A 20,486-nucleotide genomic window follows, 5' to 3' on the forward strand; every position below is an offset into this window, starting at 1 on the left:
ATTTTGAATTAAAATTTGTACCTTAAAAAATTCATTGTCTGCCATGCCATGGTTCTCAACCAACTGATCAAACACACAGCTTTTTGACTGGTTAACTTCATAAAAAAATATATAAAGAAACCAAAGGAGAGTTGCTGTGGTTATTGATTAGACATTCTAGCTGATTAAACAATTGTGGCCCCAATTAGTTATTTCTGAGTTAAAAAATAAAGTATTTTTTCAGATGCCACCTTTAATATACATATCCACTAGAAATGGGAACTAATAGGAAGACTTTAGTATTTTTATATCATCAAATGTAATTTATTAGAAATGAAATAGAGTACAGGTATGCATATGTACTTGTATCCAATTACTTAAGATGTTTCTCAATTAAAAATAGTTCAGTATGTAGAAAATATATTTTAAAATAGAAAATGACATTTTCTGTTTCTCAGTCCTATGAAGTTTTGCTTCTCTATCGCTAAATCTGATAGAGAAAAACACAGTTCATTCAGGATGCTATTTTGGAGTGAAAAATATCACAGCCCAATAATCACTCCTTCAATGGAGCAGAGTAGCTTGCTGTTATGCCAATCCGGCATCTTTAGCCATACCATAAAAAATCCCTCTGGATGCAATAAGACTTGAAGGAGAGTCAAATTCTGCAATTCTTCCTCTGTCCAGAACTAGGACTCTGCAAAGCAAACAAGCAAAGAAAAAAATTGATTGCTGAAGAGATGCTGGTGGCTATAAAACCATTCCGCTCCTAATTGTGTAATCCAACAGAATCCTTTTCAGTTCTACAAAGGCTCTGAAACATCATTGGCTAAACCACATGAGCAAAAAAAATGACATGAGAAAGGAAAAACCAAATGTGCAAAATAATTGGGTCCGCTTTAGTACAAACGTTTGTTTTTTTGAAGAGTACAGGAATATATCAGAACAGACAGTCCAACGTAACACTTTTTAAACCACTGACAGTTGGAGGTAATGTGAAAAACATTTAACTGTTAAAAGTTATAAACAATGAATCTGGGAACACTCCTAAACACATTGATCTCCTATCTCCATGATGGCAAACCTATGGCACGCATGCCACAGGTGGCACTCTGAGGACACACCAGCCTCGCCCCAGCCCAGCTCTACCACGCAGGCACCTCCTGCTGGCCAGCTGGTCTTCAGGTCTCTGTCGCACATGCAGGGGGGCAAGCGTGGGATGCACACATGCATGTGTGGGGAGCAGGGTGCATGCGGGGAAGAACTCGCATTGCATTTTGGGGATTCATGTGTGTGTGCCCCCAGTGCCCCGTTTTGGAACTGGAAGGCCGCCTGCACCAACCTGGAAGCCAAAAATGGGCGGGGCCAGGGCACATGCGCGGGGTGCATGCAAGACGGGGTGCATGTGCAGGGGCGGGGAGCATGTGCAAAAGGCACTCACATTGCATTTTGGGGATTTGCACGCACGCACGCACATGCACTTTGGGTGCTCAGCACCAAAAAGATTAGCCATCACTGCCCTATCTCAACTCTGACAGCCTGTCCAGGAGGTTATCATGTCTATCTGCAGGGAGACTGGATGGCATGAGAGTTGACCAGACACTAACCAAATCCCCAGTCTATCGCAATTGTCCAATAAAACGTACGCCCTTTCCTCAACTGGAGAGGAAGCCTGGGGGGAAAAAAACTCCCTCTCCCTAACCCCCAAATTAGTGTTACGTATTGGTCATACTTAATTACCTGGTGTAATCCATAATTGTATTCAGTCTATGAGCAATTGTTAGTACAGTACAGTCTTCAAACTGTGTTCTTATTGTCATCTGAATGAGATCATCTGTCTCAAGGTCAATTGCTGCCGTGGCTTCATCCAAAATAAGTATCCTTGTTTTGCGAAGGAGAGCTCTTGCCAAGCAAACAAGCTGCCTTTGGCCAACGCTGGAAAAAAGTAGGTGAAAGTTTTTCTTTCAATCAATGGGCATGTGAAGGATGTGGCATTAAGAAAACCTAATGTTGTGCCAAAGAATGATTCAGGGCAGAAACAATTGTTAAGCAGTGGCATCTGGCTGCTGATACTGTATATCCCATGGAAACTCTTTAAAAAAGAGGAAGCATGGCATGGTGTAATTTTTATTCAGCATGCTCTTTCCTGCTTTAGGCGACAGTCTCATAAATCTCAGCCTCCTCCCCCCCCCCCGCCCCGGTCTCTGTCTCTCATCTAGTCCCAGTTCAAACAAAAATATTTTAGTAAGAAATCTTATTCATATCATTCCTTATTTGCTGTAACTCTTGTTCTTCCTCTTCTAGCATGTAGGATCTTAGTTAACACATTCTTAAAAATAGAAAAATATAGTTCCATAAAAAACAACACTGCTCTTAACATTTTTCTTAATGCGCCCCCCCCAAACAAATGTGAGATTCTGATAAGCTATTTCATTTTGTCTCCACCTTGCCTCTACCATGTTTTGGTTGTGATTAGCACCAAGACCTGTATTGTGAATATAAAGAGGGTACCTCAAGACAGTGCATTATCTATCACGAAAACAGCTTCATAGGACCACAAACATTTCTTTTGTGCATAGAAGGAGAGCAAGAGAAGAAAGAAGTCTCTTCCAATAATGTAGAAACACAGGCAAAGAGGAGGACTTAACACAAACAGTCCCAACCCTGCAGTATATTCTAATGTTACATTTTATATTGTTTCCCTCAATTTATTTATTGATGATGTGCACCCATGAAGTCAGCATGAAATTGGTGCTGCTGACTCTTAGAAATCACATTAGATTTTCTCCAGGAGGATCTGTTTTCCAGCTGGGTATTTCAGGTTTTTCCAACAGTGCACCCAACTTGCTGCAATAGAATCATTCATCCTGCTGCTGGTTTTCTTCTTTTCTTTCCTTCTACCTATCATGTTCTGTCCTTATTTATGGCTTCCTGAGCTGTCTGTAGGTTTCACATGAGGACAACGAGATGTTCTGTGATTCCTATCTTTCAAAGCACATTCCACAGCTTGACCGTATTGAAGACCTTTTTATAAACATCGGAAAACGTTGTCTTAAACAAAACAAAACAATTCAATAGTGTGAAATGTTGCGACACCCAAGAGGAAACAACCTCGATGCTAAGGCTGATAAAATGGGGTGCCTGGGGGAGAAATGAAAATCATGAAATGTCTGGGGAAAGAAGAAAGGAAAATGGGAGAGAATCCGATTGGGGAAAGACAGTGGAAAAGATTGGGATAAAAAAGTAGAATAACTAATTGACTAGATAGGTTACTTTTGGTTCAAGCTGACAGCTGTTTTAAACTATTTCCAGGAGTAAGAACTGCCCCCAGATACTGTATTAATAGTTAGACAGTATTCATGTGCATGCACACACATACACAGTTTGCAACAAAGAGTAGGGCAGGAGTTGATGAGATCCGAACATAAAAAAATCTAATGAGAACTGAGCATAGACAATAAATTGCCGGGAGAAAGGGGATAGGAATGCAGTTGCTGGAACTCATAAGAGAGATATTTCAACATTCTTCTTGAAATGCCTCCTTGTTACACTTAAATCTTCCAAATCAGAACAGTAATTACCTCAGATTTTCTCCTCCTTCTGAACATTCAAATTCGAGCATAGCAGGCTGACTGCTGACAAACCTCTTCAGATGGGACAGTTCAAGAGCTTTCCATATTTCTTCCTCAGAATATTTATTAAAGGGATCCAAATTCATTCGCAGTGTTCCAGAAAAAAGAACAGGGTCCTTAAGAAAATGATCAAACTGGGTTTAGAATACAGTTCTAAAGAAAAATGAATTACCTAGCCATACAGAAATGTGCGTTAGGATTTTTCTGAAGTAAATTCTAACTCAAAGAGACACTGAAACAAGGTTGGGTCTATAATCTGCACTCTGAGAGTGAGCAGCCATACCTGTAATATACCCAACCTGCTGGATCAAATAGTAAGGCAGAAGAAGATGGGGGAAGCTGGTCCCATAGGTGACCCAGCATCAAACCATGATGGGCTTTAAAGGTGATCACCAACACATTGAACTATACTTGGAGAATCACAGGCATTTTATTTATTAAATTTATATGCTGCACCTCTCCCTGATAAGGTGTCTCTCTGTAGCTCACAGAGTAGTGGTGTTACATATGCTGAATATCTGATACTATCCATGCAGCCATGTTTTGTACCATATACCAATTCACTTGTATTGTTTATTTTGCTATTTTAATATTCATTTTAATTGTTTGTAAGCTGCACCGAGTCATATGTATAAGATGGGTAGCTATTTTAATAATAAATAAAGCTTCCGCTTGCAGGAACAACTATTTTCTGGCATAGGAAATGATACAACTCTCTTATGCCCCAAAATCTTTTCAGATCAAAAACTTTAGGTCCAAAAGATATAGAAATAGAATATCTTGTTTTTAGGCATCCTGAAAAATCCTTTCGCAAAATAAATGGGCAAGATACATTGATTCTACGTGCAAAGATCATTGTCATTCCATTTCTACATCTCATTTAAACTATGGTGTTTGGTTCCCAACTTACACCTGCCCTGTGACATAAGGCAATTATTCTAACACAAAAATCTGCAATTGCTATTGTTGGGTATACATTTGCAATCCAAAATCCACTGGAGTTCGGCAGCCAATACATTATATACAAACAAATAATCCCCATTAGAATGGTTTAATGCATAAAAGTAGGCTTACTTGGGGAATTATAGTCAGCTTGGATCGCAAGTCATGAAGGCCAATATCTGCAATTTTCACCCCATCAATGGTAATCTCCCCCTTTGTGGCTTCTAGTATCCTGAAGAGGCAGAGGGTCATTGAGGATTTGCCAGCTCCAGTTCGTCCAACAATTCCAACCTAGTTTACAGGTTTGAAGAATCAGCAATGATTAAAATGATGGTCCCACTGAAAGATGGCATGAAACTTGTTCAGGTTATGGTTTATATGCAGTGTTCTTTTTCTTCTTTATGTTATGCTTACAAGACCCTTATCTGTGATCACATGATTGCTATTTTTCATGAAAAAAAGAATAGTCAGAAATCCTATATCAGAAAAGTTGGGAAATAAAGTCAAGGGAACACACACACACACACACATACATGTGTGTGTGCGTGTGCACACACACACACAAAATAACCTTTACGAGAGCTATATCAAATATTAATGCCTTTTACATAAGAACTTAATTCCTTTGTACAGTTGATATTTAAATTACATAATTAATTAATTTAATTAATTTAATTGCATAAAAGCAAAGATTCCAAGAAAAAAAAGAAAGAATGGACAATTCTTTGGTTGCCCCATTGAAATAACAACAACAAAGCATCAATTCTACGATTAAGGATACTGAGGACAAAGTAGGTAATGACTTTGATTTAATTTTATTTGGGACGGCGTTTTTTTAAAAAATACTCAACTATCTTATTAAGTCAAAAGTTACAAAACTGAACTCTTCCTTTTTAAATGCAGGTAACAGAAAATAAAGATTGATTCACTGCTATGTTAGAAACATACCTTTTCTCCACCTTTTACACTCAAACTGAGGTCTTTCAGCACCAAATCGAGTCCTTTCCTATACCTGACAGAATACTTTGTAAAGACCACTTCTCCCTGGGTGGGCCATTCCTCTGGAGGTCTTTTATCCTCTATGATCCAGGGTGCCTGAATGTGGAAGGAGTTACAGGATACCATGTTAGCACTCGAACCATGCTTTCAATTCTGACAAAATATATTGCACTAAAAGCTCCACAAGTATAGTTGTATTTAGTCTTCTGCTAAATATTAACATCAAGTGGCTTGTTTACTGAATCATCTAAAAGAGTTGGTAGGGTGGTAAGGTCTTGGATTGGGTTTCAAATTATTTTTTTGCAAATTTCATGGAGGTATCTGAAAATCGGTCACAAAGGAGGAGAAGGGTAGCCTCACAGTTATAAAAGTAACCAAGCTTTCTAACAATAAGTAGTACAAAGTTAATTTGCCATTGTGTATACAGTTGGCATTTTAGAAACACATGTGAAACAATTTCAGCCTCTGCATCTGCGTGTAAACTTTTCTGATGCATGTAAGGGAGGCCAGTATATCTGCCTGATGTCACACAAATTGATTGTGGGGATAAAACAAAGGTGTAAAATGCCATGAGCTCTAACAGGAAAGGCCAGCTGTAAATTTAATGAATCAATATGTAAACAAATAAACCTTTCTTGAATACAAAGCATTTTGTACATAATTTCGTTAAGGATAAGACTCACAAAGGCTGAAATATATGCTACTTTGCTAATGAATATGCCTGGTGGATCTCATTAGCTACACAATCGCTTCCTGTGATGTGCAGCCATATATCTTCTTTTTCTAGCTTCAGACTCTTTTTGTTTTTGTGCCTTCAAGCCAGACTTGATTCCTAGCAACTATTTGGGTCTTTTTTTTTTTGGGGGGGGGGGGGGGGAGGTAGTATTTTCAGAAGTGGTTTGCCACGGCCTACTTCCTAAGGCTCAGCAACAGTGACTGGCTCAAAGTCTTTCAGTTGGGTTTGTGCCTAAGGTAGGACTAGAATTCAGTTTCCTGTTTTCTCCTCCTGAGTGCCTTTAATCACTGCATCAAACTGACTCGTAGCTTGAATAAGTATAAAATATACAAACTTTCAGAGCATTCTACACTTACTGGAATGGTAGGTGGGATTGACCCTGGGAGATAGGGCAATGAGACATAGCCAAGGGAACATCCAGATAAAAGGCATCTTAGCCCATAGCAGGGCTGTGAGCAGGACAAGTGGCTCAGAAAAGACCCTGCCTAGTTTCTTGGGGTGTAAAGGGGATGGGGTGGAGAAAGGGATGTACTTTCAGACTTGTAAGATTCTATTAATATAACCTTACTACAAAATAGAATTAGTTTGTCTATTCCTTGTATACCAGATAGGAAATTTGTAAAAAGATTTGTAAAAAGGAACGTGGTGACTCAGTGGCTAAGATGCTGAGCTTGTCAATCAGAAAGGTCAGCAGTTCGGCGGTTCGAATCCCTAGCGCCATGTAATGGACTGAGTTCCCATTATTTGTCCCAGCTTCTGCCAACCTAGAAGTCCGAAAGCATGTAAAAAATGCAAGTAGAAAAATAGGGACCATCTTTGTTGGGAAGGTAACAGCGTTTTGTGTGCCTTCAGCGTTTAGTCATGCCGGCCACATGACCACGGAGACGTCTTTGGACAGCACTGGCTCTTCAGCTTTGTAATGGAGATTAGCACTGCCCCCTAGAGTCGGGAATGACTAGCACATATGTGCAAGAGAAACCTTTACCTTTACACGTAAAGCTGACCCAGATGTCCTCATTTTTCTTAAATATTACAGATATGCATAGCACTAGAGCTTCCATTATATAAATTATCTGTAAATATCTGTTGAACACATCTGTTGATCACATAAATTATCTGTTGCATGAAAACATGCAAACATTCAAGTTACGTCTCTTTGTCAGGCAAAATAGAATATAACATTTTACTTAGATTATTTTTGGAGCAGATTGCCACACACATGGCTTTGTACGGTCTCAGTGCCATAACAGCATGATTACAAGGATGCCAAATATAAACACCCAAAAACTTCTATTTCTATCAACTAGAAAGTTAAACATTTGAAAATGCCTCACTAAAAATAGTGAAGCTTCAAATAGTTAACAGTTCCAGCACTGAGATATTAATGTCCAAGAAGAGATGCATTACATTCTTTGGGTAATGTGAGTAAAATCAATTGTATTTACAACAATTTTTAATCTTCCTTGGAATAACAGAACTCCTAGCATCCTAGTTAGTGCCAATGGCAAAGAATTCTGGGAGGAATTATGTCAATAACATTAAAAGGTTCATGGGGATGGCAAACTTGCATGTTACGTACTGTATTGAATAATATAGTAACAATGAATGACATTGAATAACAATGATAGCACTAATTTTTACCAAGAAAAACATATTGCCATATACTGTTATATCTTTCATTGTTGCAACTCAATGAAAGCAAAACAACAATAGTTAAGGTGCAGGCTGAAGCCACTCTATATTATGTATGGAATAGTCTATAGCAGCGATGGCTAACCTTTTTATGGATCATGTGCCAAAAGCGGGGGGAGTGCAGGGGGGTTGTGTGTGGGCTTGCCAAGTGACTTCCGGTTTGCTCGTAGAGTCGTTTTTTGCCCTCCGGAGCCTTCACCTGAAGGCTCCAGAGGGTGAAGAACAGCCCTACAAGCAAACAGGAAGTGACTTCTGGTTTGCTCGTAGGGCCATTTTTTGCCCTCTGGAGCCTTCAGGGAAGCCTCCTGAAGGCTCCGGAACGAGCAAACCAGAACAAGCAAACCAGCCCCTAGGAGCAAACCGGACGTCGGTTCCCAAACATCTGGTTTGCCTGTAGGGCTGGTTTTTTGTGCTCCGGAAACCTCCAGAGGGTAAAAAAACGGCCTTAAAAGAAGGCCAAAGCCAGCTGGCCAGCGCACACATGAGTTAACAGGGCAACACCTCACATACCCTACCAAATGGCTCCGCATGCCACCTGTGGCATGCATGCCATAGGTTCGCCATCACGGGTCTACAAAATAAATGCTCTTCCTTAATTTAGGAGTGAATGTATTTTCCAATACTGTGTTATTTCTGAAATGAAAGCAAAAATATGATATGTAACCCATTAATCTTGTGTGGGTTCCATTCAGGGCTAGAGTATCTCAGGGCAGAAATATGAGTTAAGTCAACCACCAAAAATCACTTCATGGTTGAAGAATGCAAGGTTGGATATCTGTGCAACTGTGGAAAAAGTATAATTAAACCACCCTGGTTCTAAAAAGATTTCTACTTCATGTTGATAGAGGGTAACAGTCTCTTAATGGAACTTCATTCCATTATGAAGAATGATGTTCTATATATAGAGTCTTATCTAGCTATAGATAGAACCAGAGTCTTATCTAGCTATTTTGGGTCAAAAGTCTGAGTAGATTATGCTGAGTTCAGTCTGAGGAACCTGAAATATGTAGCACCAAATTAATCCAAGTCAATAGAGGAATTATATATTTACATTGCAGCTTGGGGTTTTTTTTTTTTTTTTTGAGAAAAAAAATCCCCCCCCAGAGAAACTCACCTCAGTTTCATTTTCAGAGTATTCTTTCACTCTTTCTACAGCCACAATATTGCTTTCCAGATCAGATGTCATTCGTACCATCCAGTTCAGAGACATTGTCACCTACACAATGATCAAAAAAGTATTACCTTGTGACAGAAGGTAATCATGGCTACAAAAAGTAACCCAGGTACTGTAGCTACCATTGGCAGAGATATTTCTAATACTAAGCAGTATTTTTCCATAGCATGTCTTTAAAAGAGAAGGCCGAAAATCCAGATGTTATGCAGTGATCAACATTCCCAATACTTATGATCTATCTTCTTTGTAGAGAAAGATAATTCTTTACTTGGAAAGGCCGTGCTGATACTGTGTTTTGACCCCCAAAATAAGTGCTTGGTGTGGAGGTCTTATTATTTTTGAGGTGGAGGAGGAGGTGAGTGTGGTCACCTCATAGCTGCTGCTGTGTTGCAATATTTTCAGGGAGGACTTATTTTCTGGAGAGAGCTTATTTTAGTGCATGCGCTCAAAAGCCCAATTGGGCTTATTATCTGGGGAGGTTTTATTTTTGTGGAAACAAGGTATCAAGATTATCTGTAGGGAGGACAATGTCACAAGAGGATCAAAGCTGAAACCAGATTGGAAGACCAAGTAGCTTCCAGTTATATGACAGCAAAGTTGAGGAAATAATCCTTAGGAGCTTTTTATTCAACTTTCCACGAGAGGTACTTATAATACTTTAAAGGTTAAGAACTGATATCTGAGTTTGTATTTTTTTTTTCTACATTTGGGTCTATTTTGAACTTGTATGGTGCTCTGGCTTAAATGCAGAATAAAAATAAAAACTAAATAAGGAAAAGGCACCGAAACTTTTTCTAAACCACAGTATCTTTACTACTGTATCTTTAATTATACTGAAACTACCTAAGGCTTGTATTGTTTCTTACATTCCATTTAAAAATACGTAAGACTAGAATTAGTTGCTATGCCAATCTGAATGTGTAACCTTATTGTTACCTGGGATAGAGATTCAATCGATCTGCTTCCTATTGCCGTAATCTCAACTTTAATAGCTTTTAAGGCTGCATGGCCCAATTCAAATCCTTTGATCTTCCCAGATGCTGTAAGTCCCAAAGTTCACAAACAATTTTACTACTGCAGATTGCTGTTTCTAAATGCACATTGTCAATGTTGTGCACATTTTAAAGTGAAGCCCAATCTTTTGCTTTTCAATTTCAGGGCCACATAATCCACCCTGCTCTTAGCCAAACAGATGTCTTCTCTCCCCACCTCCCTTCATACTAAAAGTGAAGTTAAATCCCTGACAGATTGTGCAGTCTGATAGCTTTTGTAATATGCTGTTGTTAACTAAAGGCCTTTTGTTAGAAAAGATGTGGAAGCAAGCAGTATATCTTAACATGGTTTCTCCTCAAATACAAGCAGAACACAGCCTTAGAAAGGCCCCGTTAAAGGAGGAAACCCCCCCCCCTATGCATTCTGGTTTATTTACCACCACTGGTTGCCATCTTAGTCTGCAATAATCATTGTCGCTTCCTACTAACTTGCATGTGAAGCCTGCACAGCTGGGCAAGATCAAAGAAAAAAGGACAACCCAGAGTCTAGGAAGATTGTGAAATGTCCCCACCCCCAATTTCTTTCCATCTGGACCAAGTTGTTGTTTATAAGATACGCTGTCAAATGACTTACCCATTATCTCTTGACTACTGATATCTGATCTTTCTTCCCCTCCGTTCCCAGCCTCCTCACAATATTTCACTCTGCAACTGCTTCTAATATTGCCATTGGCTTTCTCTTCCCAAAAGCAACTCTACCTTGATTTGAGTCTAGACTACTTATTGTTTATGATTATCTCTTCTGTTGGACTGAGGCTAGACAAAGACTCTGATTTCTAAGCCCAGGAAACATGGTTAGCAACCAGGCTGGGCATGCATGCTGATGGCAAGAAGGCATTATCAAACAACAGCACAGTAAGAACCACAATTGCAGCTACATCTCCAAAATGGGACAACATGTCCAAAAGATGGCAGAGGAGAGACATTTTCAGATATATTATCATCTGCATGGAGAACTCCCTCCACAAGATGCACAGTTACTTGGTACCTGTGTTAATGTCTCTTGGATACCAAGCAAACATTTCATTTTCCCAAATGTTCAATCTGTGCTTAACATGCCTCTCATGTACATGATACAGCCGTGTTCCCTTCACTGTCCTGCTCATTAAAGGTAAAGGTTCCTCTCGCACATATGTGCTAGTTATTCCCAACTCTAGGGGGCGGTGCTCATCTCTGTTTCAAAGCTGAAGAGCTAGTGCTGTCTGAAGATGTCTCCATGGTCATGTGGCTGGCATGACTAAATGGCGAAGGTGCACGGAACATTGTTAACTTCCCACCAAAGGTGGTCCCTATTTTTCTACTTGCGTTTTTACATGATTTAGAACTGCTAGGTTGGCAGTAGCTGGGACAAGTAACGGGAGCTCACTCTGTTACATGGCACTAGGGATTCGGACCGCCGAACTGCCAATCTTTCTGATCAACAAGTTCAGCGTCTTAGCTACTGAGCCACCTTGTCCCTCGTCCTGCTCATTACTGCTTCCTAAATCAGCACAACCCAAGACATAAGAGGCAACCCACTGCTGTTCATTCCATATCTTCTTATATTCTTACTTTGCCACAAAAAAGGAGAGGGAGGGAGGGAGGGAGGGAGGGAGGGAGGGAGGGAGGGAGAGAGAGAGAGAGAGAGAGAGAGAGAGAGAGAGAGAGAGAGATGCAATTAAAATCAGAATGTCAAATGAAAGGATCACATTACAATGAGGGTTCACTTTCAGTTCTAATATAAGCAATGTATTATACACACCTGAAGTGCGTAAGATACAGAAAGTCCAACGAGGCCAGCACTCAAACTGTTTTTACTTAGTACGGCAAAAAGGGCTGCAAAGAATACTACGCAGTTTCCCACAAATTCAACTCTAACTCCCAGCCACCTAGTAAATGAGAAAACATTTTTAGTACAGAATCCTCACTTCATTTGGAACTATTTGTCTTTTCCAATAAGAGGCTGAGATTAAAAACAACTTTACCTGTTGGCTACAATTCCAGGATAGTAACTTTTCTGATTGTCATTCACCTTTGTGTCATTGGTGTAAATAAAAGACGTCTCTCTTTTGTAGGCTCGGATGATGCTGGCTCCTGTGACTGTTTCCGAAAAATTCGAATATATGGGGGATCTGCTAACGGATTCCAGTCGCTTTAATTGACGAGAGGTAGCTACATAGAACCGCTGCCATTGCAGGTTCAAAAGCATTATGTTGCCGGGGGGGGGGGGGGACACAGAACAAAAGCTCTTAAAACATTTTACAAATTTGATCTCAAGATTGTGACATCATAGATAACCAATACAGTTCCCAAAGGAGAAAAGCCTTGGAAAAAGAAGCTGTATCTAATTCTCTGGGATTGTCTCACTAAATCTTGGGAAAGCCTATGAGACATCAGAATCAATAGTAAAGCTGTTCCTGAGCTGTGCCATTTTAGCTTCAGGTGATGTTTACATGCTTGGATGCTCTAAGTATGAAAATGTCTTATGTCTTATAGACTGAAAAACAACTTCTGAGGAAAAGCTAGTCTGACCTTGATTATGAAGGTATAATCTATTTTCTGGAAGAGATTTCAAATATAGATTTCACCATCACCCCACTCCATCCTAATATACTAGCTGCATCAATATCACTTTAAAAACAGTGATTTTGAACACAAGCCTTCCAATCAGGAGGCAGGAAAAGAAGCCTTAACCTATCATGATAAGATCCTTTTTCCATTGTTAATGTCAAATCCCCACTGCATTATAAATATATATTAAAAAAACATGCCAAAATAGTACTAAAGTGATCTACACCAGTAGAGATTAAAATTATCTTCTATTTTTCTTCTGAACTGTTTCTGGTTTGTTAAATGTTTTTTAAATGCTAACAACTGCTTTTACTTTGATGATGTTTAATGTTTTTTTATTATTATTATTATTTTGGTTTCTACTGGTAAGCGTTTTCTACCATTGCTGGAGCAGCTTATAGACAAAGGGCAGGCTATAATTATTTTAGGAAAGATCACAGCAGCAAAAATACTTGCAATAGGGAACTAAGTAAATGATTGTGAATAAGTTATTCAGTCTTGTAAACCTAACTGAGATTTCCTTCATACAGAAGAGCTGGCTTCTGTGTTTCAAAGGGACTGCACCCAGGAAAGTATGCAATTATGTAAGTATTAATTAACAGATTAATTCTTTCACATTGAAAGAGTGCATTACCTGCCCAGGTTTCTGGTACTTCAAAAGTAATCATGCAAATAATGAGGTGACAAAAAAAGAAGAAAAATGACGAGCGTTACCTGCGCAAAATAATACACAACTGCTAAAGGTATTATAACCACAGCAAATATCGGAGTGCTTGCTATGATCACAATCATTGTGGATACAGAATTAAAGAAGGTTCCAAGAAACATCAGTATGGTTGGCGGTATCACTTCATCAATCACATAGATGTCCTTAGAAAAGCGGTTAATGATTCGGCCTGTTGGAGTTGTATCGTAGAAAGACTGTGGAGTGTGGAGCTTATTTTCTAGCAGTGCTGCATGCAGAATACGGGCTGCCTTGATGCCGCCCATGGCTAGGGAAAAGGAAGAGATCAGAACAAACAGCCCTGTTGCAAAAGAGGAAACAATGGGAAGGAGATGTCAATCACATTGTATCCCAGAAGTTAGAAATTCTGTTTTATGCAACTTCACTACATTGTTAGTCTGTCTTCTATCAGGCCTGCACCCATCTTTTCTTTTGGGTCTTTGACCTGCCACACTTTCTATTATTCTGCTATGTATTTTCTATTGTGGGAAAATGGGAGCAGGGATTGTAAGGAGTCACATACTATGTAGTCACAACAAAATTCTTTCTAGGAAGCCAAGGTCATCCTTTGTCTCTGCACCTCTGCACCTGACCGGAGCTGGATGGGTGGAACTGCCAGAATTGCAGTGGGAGATTGGACCATGTGATGGACTTGTGGGTGTAGGGGCAAGATTTTGAACTTTCAACTGGATGAGAAAACCAGGAAGCTTTTGCATTCGGGTTTTCCCAGATGTGCCAACATGGCTCTTTTAATAAATTGGAACTTTGAGCAATACTTTGCCTTGGACTCTGATTTACTTTTGGATGCTATTTGGACCCCTTTGTGAGGGGTCTGTCAGCCTTGGAAGCCTTTTTTTGAGCTACCACATTTAGTGCCTGGGAAAGCAGAAGGGGGGATTTCAAGGAGCAGTGGAAGTTTAGCCACAACAACATTCTTTTCCCTGGGAATCAAGAACAATTGCCCTGCACCTGGAGGGGAGTGACTGGGGGTAGTCTCCAGTTAGGATGAAGACATAATTGGGCGATGTGATGGACTTGGGGGTGCAGGGGATGGAACTTTGACTTTCTTCTGGGTGGGGAAAACCTAAAACTCTCAGATTCGGGTTTTCCCAGATGTGCCAATATGACATCTCTCCTGGCCTCAGAGTCTTCTTTCATTGGTGGTGTTACTTAGAACCCTGACAGGGTCTTTGGTGCTCTTTGAGCTTGCTTGTTTTCTTGAAGACGTTTCATTACCCAAAGTAGGTAACATCATCACCGCTGATAATGTTACATAGTTTGGGTAATCAAAACTCTGCAAGAAAACAAGCAAGCTCTGAGAGCACTGAGGACCCCTGATTTCAACACTGAGCTACAAATATTCTCCTTTATTAGTGTCTCCTTTTTTTTTGCAGACCACAATATCTTCTCTCTTTTTATTCTATTACTACTGATACAGGCCTGTCGAGAGCACTGAAATGCTTCCGGGTTGAAAGCATTGAATGGGGACATTACCATTGCTTGGGGTAAAGGAAGGATACAAAAGGCCTGCAGATCAAAATGGGGTGCTGACACAATGCAATAAAACACAATGCCGTAGCAACATAACTGTTTAGTATTTTGTTCATTCTGTGCAAGGATTTTTTGAGTAAGTATTAAAGAATGCTAGAAACCACAATGATCACTATTTTAAAATAGTTATATCAACTCTCTTAACTAGGAATTTGAGTAATTGCCCTGTATAGATGGGCAGAAACATGTAATACAATTACCTTGCAAGATACCCAGGGCAGCATAGACTCCAATTCGCATTTTCACATTCTCTTGAGTCCCATTTATCACTTTATCGTTGGTCCACGCACTGAGCCATACATTGGCCCCAACTGCAGCACCATTTTGGCAGGAATACAGGAAGCATATCAACAAAGAAATAAGAGGACCAACAGACTTCATGTATTGCCAGAAAACAGTAAATTTGACCTGTAAATTGATGGAAAATAAATATTTACATATTGTACATGCAAAATTATTTTAATAATAATAATAATAGCAACTCACAAGAATAATTGAAAATTTGGAAATTAGAATATTTTACATGCAGATTATTTTGAGGGGAAAAAACCCAAAGCTGAAACAAAGGAAATTCCTGAATAGAAGTACATCAAAGATTTGGTCAGGAAAATACATTTGTTTACAAATCTAAATAAAGTACTTCTATAATATTTATGAAATTACCAAATTAAAGCATTAAAGAGATTTTAGATTGTATCTACATTCCACATCAAGACAAAGACAAACACTGCAGCGTGTCTATTTTCAAACTGGCCAAAAGCACCTTTTTAAATTCAGCAATAGTACAATATAATACTAAAGCAATCTCTAGCCTATTGTCTCAGAATATCACTGCATGAACTCTGCTGTAAATCCAGTTTACAGGATACACTTAAAGAACCTGCAAACCATAGCTTGATTCTTCATTTGTTACTGCTGTTACAAAAGTTGAATTATTCTTTTTTTCATCACAAAACAGCTGTAGGCGGCCTATAACCCCAACATCTCTGGATCACTTTTACAGCTTACAGAATCTCTTTGAACACTAATTAAGAAAATCAGTAAGGGAGTTTCTATCATCTTGACAGCAAAACATGAACAATGTGGCAGAAGGCTTTAAAAAGTTTATTTTTAAAAAAATCCCACCAAAAGTTTGGGCAAGAAATGTCGTAGTAAAAGGTATGTGTAAACCATACGAAATAATGAAAATGAAATGTTATAACTATGAGTAATAATATTATGTTTATTTGTATTCAAATGTATGATGCCCAGGCATCACAACATTCACACATTGATATCTATAAATAGTATAAAATAAAATAAAACTTGATGGAAAAAAAGCTGCTAAACCTCTCCGATAGCTGTATTCTTTTCTCTGTTCATATTCAAATCCCACATACATCTATGGAAATTCTTAAGTCATCTAAGTCATGGTTGTCCCAAAGATGTTTTTTTTTCCCCAAGAGGCAACTGGACTTTCTGGTTTTTCTTTGAAGATGTTTTGCTTCTCATCCAAGAAGTTTCTTCAGGTCCAAAGAAGCTTCTTGGATGAGAAGCGAAACATCTTCAAAAAAAAAAAAAAAAAAACAACCTAGAAAGTCCAGTTGCCTCTTGAAAAAAAGCACTTTTGGGATAGATCCCACATAGTTAATTAGACAGTTATTCTACCACAAAAAAAGTTAATGTTAAGCAAAAGTTCCTTACTGTGCCAGTTTCAGCAGTTTCTGCCTGGATGAGTTTCTCAGAAGTGCCTTTTACAGGAGGCTCCATGGACTTTTTGTCACACACCTTTCGTTTGGTAGACTTTTTGCTAGATAATTCACCATCTGAAGATATTACACTGAGTTGCCTGATTTTTTTTTCAGAAAAAAAAAACCCCAGAAAGATCCATTACTATGAAGTACACACACTTGATTTCAACTGTCAGCCTAGTCACTTAAAAAGCGATTCCAGGCTTACCTGAGGAACTGTTTGCGGACTTCATTTGTGACTGGTTCATTATCTGCCAGATCTGTGTGGTTGCTGAGAGTGTCTTCAGCAAGCAGAACCTCTTCATCCTCCATTACTAAAGAGGGACAAATATTTAATTATTTGGGTTTTCTAAAAGAATATCTTCTAGACAGTCCGAGTTCAGTGCTTTCTAAGTCACAAAAAATAAGGAGCAAAAATGAAACTCGGCTGAGGGTAGTCCTTAAGACCATAATGGAGTACAAAATTTATGTTGCTAAGTGAGACAGTTGTTAAGTGAATTTTTCCTCATTTTACAACCTTTCTTGCCACAATTGTTAAGTGAATCGCCGCAGGTGTTAAGTCAGGAACACGGCTGTTAAGTGAATCTGGCTTTCCCATTGACTTTGCTTATCAGAAGGTCGCAAAAGGGGATCACATGACTCCAGAACACCCAGGAATACACGCCAGTTGCCAAGTGTCTGAATTTTGATCACGTGACCATGGGGATGCTGCAATGGTCGTAAATATGAAAAACAATCATAAGTCACTTTTTTCAGTGCCTCCGTAACTTCAAACGATCACTAAATGAACTGTTGTAAGTTGAGGACTACCTGTATGCTTGCACTTAGGATTTCAGTGTATTGGGATTTTTAACGCATCCTTCCAGTTTCATCACCAAGTACAATGGGGGGGATATTTTTTGAGATACTGACTCTGCCACATTTGAGTGAGCCTATACTAAACGAAAGCAAGAAACTACAGACATTGAGATCTTTGGCTGCACTACAGAACAATTATTTCTGAAGTTACTTGGGAGTATCTTATTGTACTATGTCCTACTTTTGAAGATGGTAGTCATGGTGGAAGAAATAAGAAAAAGAGGTGGAAAAACAGAAAATAATATATCTAGTGGAAAAACTGGAATGTCCTATTTTTATCCCAAAGGTGCTTTTTCCAGAGGCAACTGGACTTTTCTGGGGGGATTTTCTTTGAAGATGTTTTGCTTCTCATCTAAGAAGCTTCTTCAACTCTGATTGAATTGTACGTGATTCTTCAGAACTGAAGAAGCTTCTTGGATGAGAAGTGAAATGTCTTCAAAGAAAAAAAACCAGAAAATCCAGTTGCCTTTGGAAAAAGCACCTTTGGGACAATCATGACTTGGATGACTGAGATTCTCCATTGACATTTAGCTTCCTATTTTTATCTTATTCGTTTTAAAAATTGATAAATTGGTGAAACTGTTTAGATCAGGGGTCCTCAAACTTTTTAAACAGGGGGCCAATTCACAATCACTCAGACTGTTGGAGGGCTAGACTGGCTGGCTGGGTATGGCTAGGTGGTTATGTGACTGGGTGGGCATGGGCAATTTAGCAGTCCATTAAACAATACACACAAATTAAACTTTAATTTGTTATGCTCCTGGGGGTGGAAAGCAGATTAGTGAAGAGATGCGGCTGCCTGGGGGCGGGGAGGGTGCATCTCTCTCTCTCTCTCTCTCTCTCTCTCTCTCTCTCTCTCTCTCTCTCTCTCCCTCCCTCCCTCCCTCCCTCCCTCCCTCCCTCCCTCCTTCCCTCTCTCTTTGGAGGCTGGGGAGTCCAAAAACGGGCCCATTTTTGGCTCCAGAACCACTCTGCCATCCAAAAGCAGGCCTGTTTTGGCTTCCTGGGGCATCTGTGCATCGTTTTTTGGGCCTCCTCAGCCTCCAGAATCATTCTGCTGCCCAAAATGGGCCCATTTTTGGCTTCCTGGGGCCTCCGTGCATCCTGTTTTTGGCCTCCTCGGCCTCCATAAGGTGGGTAGGGGGCGGTGGGACGATGTGGGTGAGGCAATGTGGGTGGGGCAGCCTTGTGGTCCCTCACAGGATGGATTAATGGCTTCGGTGGACTGTATTCGGCCCCCAGGCCATCGTTTGATGACTCCTGGTTTAGATCAATATGCAAGCATGTAGGCAGCTTTAAACATTTCTGAATGTTTAAATTGAATTGAATTGTTATACCTTCCCTTTGTAGTGCACATTCTGATGTTTTTCAAAGAGAGAGAGAGGGAGGGAGGGAGGGAGGGAGGGAGGGAGGGAGAGATTGATTGATTCCTGCATAATCTAACAGACTGAGCATGTCAATAGAAAAAGAACTAAAACAGCAACAATAAAAGTGTTATCACTTGTTGGCTCATCTTCTTCTATATCTTCATCAGGTGCATAATTGCGGAGGAATTCTGCAAAAGCCCCGTTTTGTTGCAAAAGCTCTTGATAGGATCCCATTTCAGAGATTCTACCATCCACAACAACTACAATGTAGTCCACCTGAGGTAAAAAATGAACGCCATGGGTCACCAAAATTCGAGTCTGAAAATAAAAACAGTATAGTGGTCAGAAGTGCTGTCTTGCTAGAATTAAAACATTCTTAAAATACAGATATATTTAATTTTAATAGTTACAATTAAGACAAGCTTGATTACATCTTATGAAATAAACACTGCTGCAAACTTTAAGAAATGAACAACACCTCTCATATTACCAGCAGTGGCAAAATTCTGTGTTTCTGCAATGTCCACAAGAAAAAAATTGGTTACAGAATTATAGTTGTCAACTTGAACCTATTTTTTGGAGATACCTCTAATAATCTTTGGAACATTTTAGTTACTCACATACTTATTGGCCTTCACCCATGTAAACTAGGGAGTGACCTAAACAGTTTGAGAACTTGTATTTTCTTAACAGGGATATTATTATCCACTATTAATGTCAGTACTATTTTTTTAAAAAAAATATTGTAAAAAGTGATGTCTATTGCTGGTCTATGACCGTATTAAAGTTATATTCTTCTTAGCACATATTACCAGCCGGTCTCATAACAAACAATGGCAGAGGCATCTTGTCAATCTGACTTTCAAGCATCATTTAGAACTGATCAGATGGTAATCAGAGAGAGAAGATATAGCTAGTCCTTGACGTACGACCACAAATGAGCCCAAAATTTTGTTGCCAAGTGAGATATTTGTTAAGTGAGTTTTCCACATGTATTTTGGATGATTTCTTGTACACAGCAGATGATGTCTAGGCGCAAGGAAGATAACATTGAAAGGGGGGGGAATCATATTTCAAGCCAGGTGTAGGGAATTTGCAGCCCTCCAGATGGTGCTCAATGACAACCTGCAGCAATCCCAGCCAACATGATGATTGGTGAGGAATGATAGGAGTGGTGATTCAGCAATATCGGGAAGGGTGTGGGTTTCTGCTTCCTGCCCAAAGATGATTAAACATAGTAGAAAAATCTACCAGAAAAATATCAAAGGTCAACCAACCAACCAACAGTAACTGAGGACCAGAGGCGGTAAATACCACCTCTGACTGGCCCTGCCCCCATCTATTCTCTGCCTCCCGAGCCCCAGCTGATTGGGAGGGAATGGGGATTTGACAGTATCCTTACCCTGCCACTCCCATCAAGCCATGGCCACAGAACCAGTAGTAAAAAAAAATTGAATCCCACCACTGCTGAGGACTAGTGTAATGTAAAGATTAGAGCCT

At 39.5% G+C, this 20,486-nt stretch overlaps 1 protein-coding gene across 1 annotated transcript in view; it reads right to left on the reverse strand.

The window, feature by feature from the left end:
- Positions 1-262: 262 nt before the first annotated feature.
- The window catches only part of ABCC3 (ATP binding cassette subfamily C member 3), an 85,784-nt gene continuing 65,560 nt past the window's right edge, over positions 263-20,486 (reverse strand). The window contains exons 19-31 of the mRNA XM_032210243.1: positions 19,121-19,304; positions 16,970-17,075; positions 16,715-16,859; positions 15,232-15,439; positions 13,471-13,781; positions 12,171-12,370; positions 11,948-12,074; positions 9,095-9,196; positions 5,502-5,648; positions 4,686-4,844; positions 3,561-3,727; positions 1,720-1,914; positions 263-676 (exon numbers count right to left, since the gene is read on the reverse strand). Of these exons, the coding sequence (XP_032066134.1) occupies positions 568-676; positions 1,720-1,914; positions 3,561-3,727; positions 4,686-4,844; positions 5,502-5,648; positions 9,095-9,196; positions 11,948-12,074; positions 12,171-12,370; positions 13,471-13,781; positions 15,232-15,439; positions 16,715-16,859; positions 16,970-17,075; positions 19,121-19,304 (2,160 nt within the window). The 3' untranslated portion in view covers positions 263-567. The remainder of the gene's footprint in view (positions 677-1,719; positions 1,915-3,560; positions 3,728-4,685; positions 4,845-5,501; positions 5,649-9,094; positions 9,197-11,947; positions 12,075-12,170; positions 12,371-13,470; positions 13,782-15,231; positions 15,440-16,714; positions 16,860-16,969; positions 17,076-19,120; positions 19,305-20,486) is intronic.

The sequence above is a fragment of the Thamnophis elegans genome, chromosome 2, assembly GCF_009769535.1.
Source record: "Thamnophis elegans isolate rThaEle1 chromosome 2, rThaEle1.pri, whole genome shotgun sequence".
Lineage (NCBI taxonomy): Eukaryota > Metazoa > Chordata > Lepidosauria > Squamata > Colubridae > Thamnophis > Thamnophis elegans.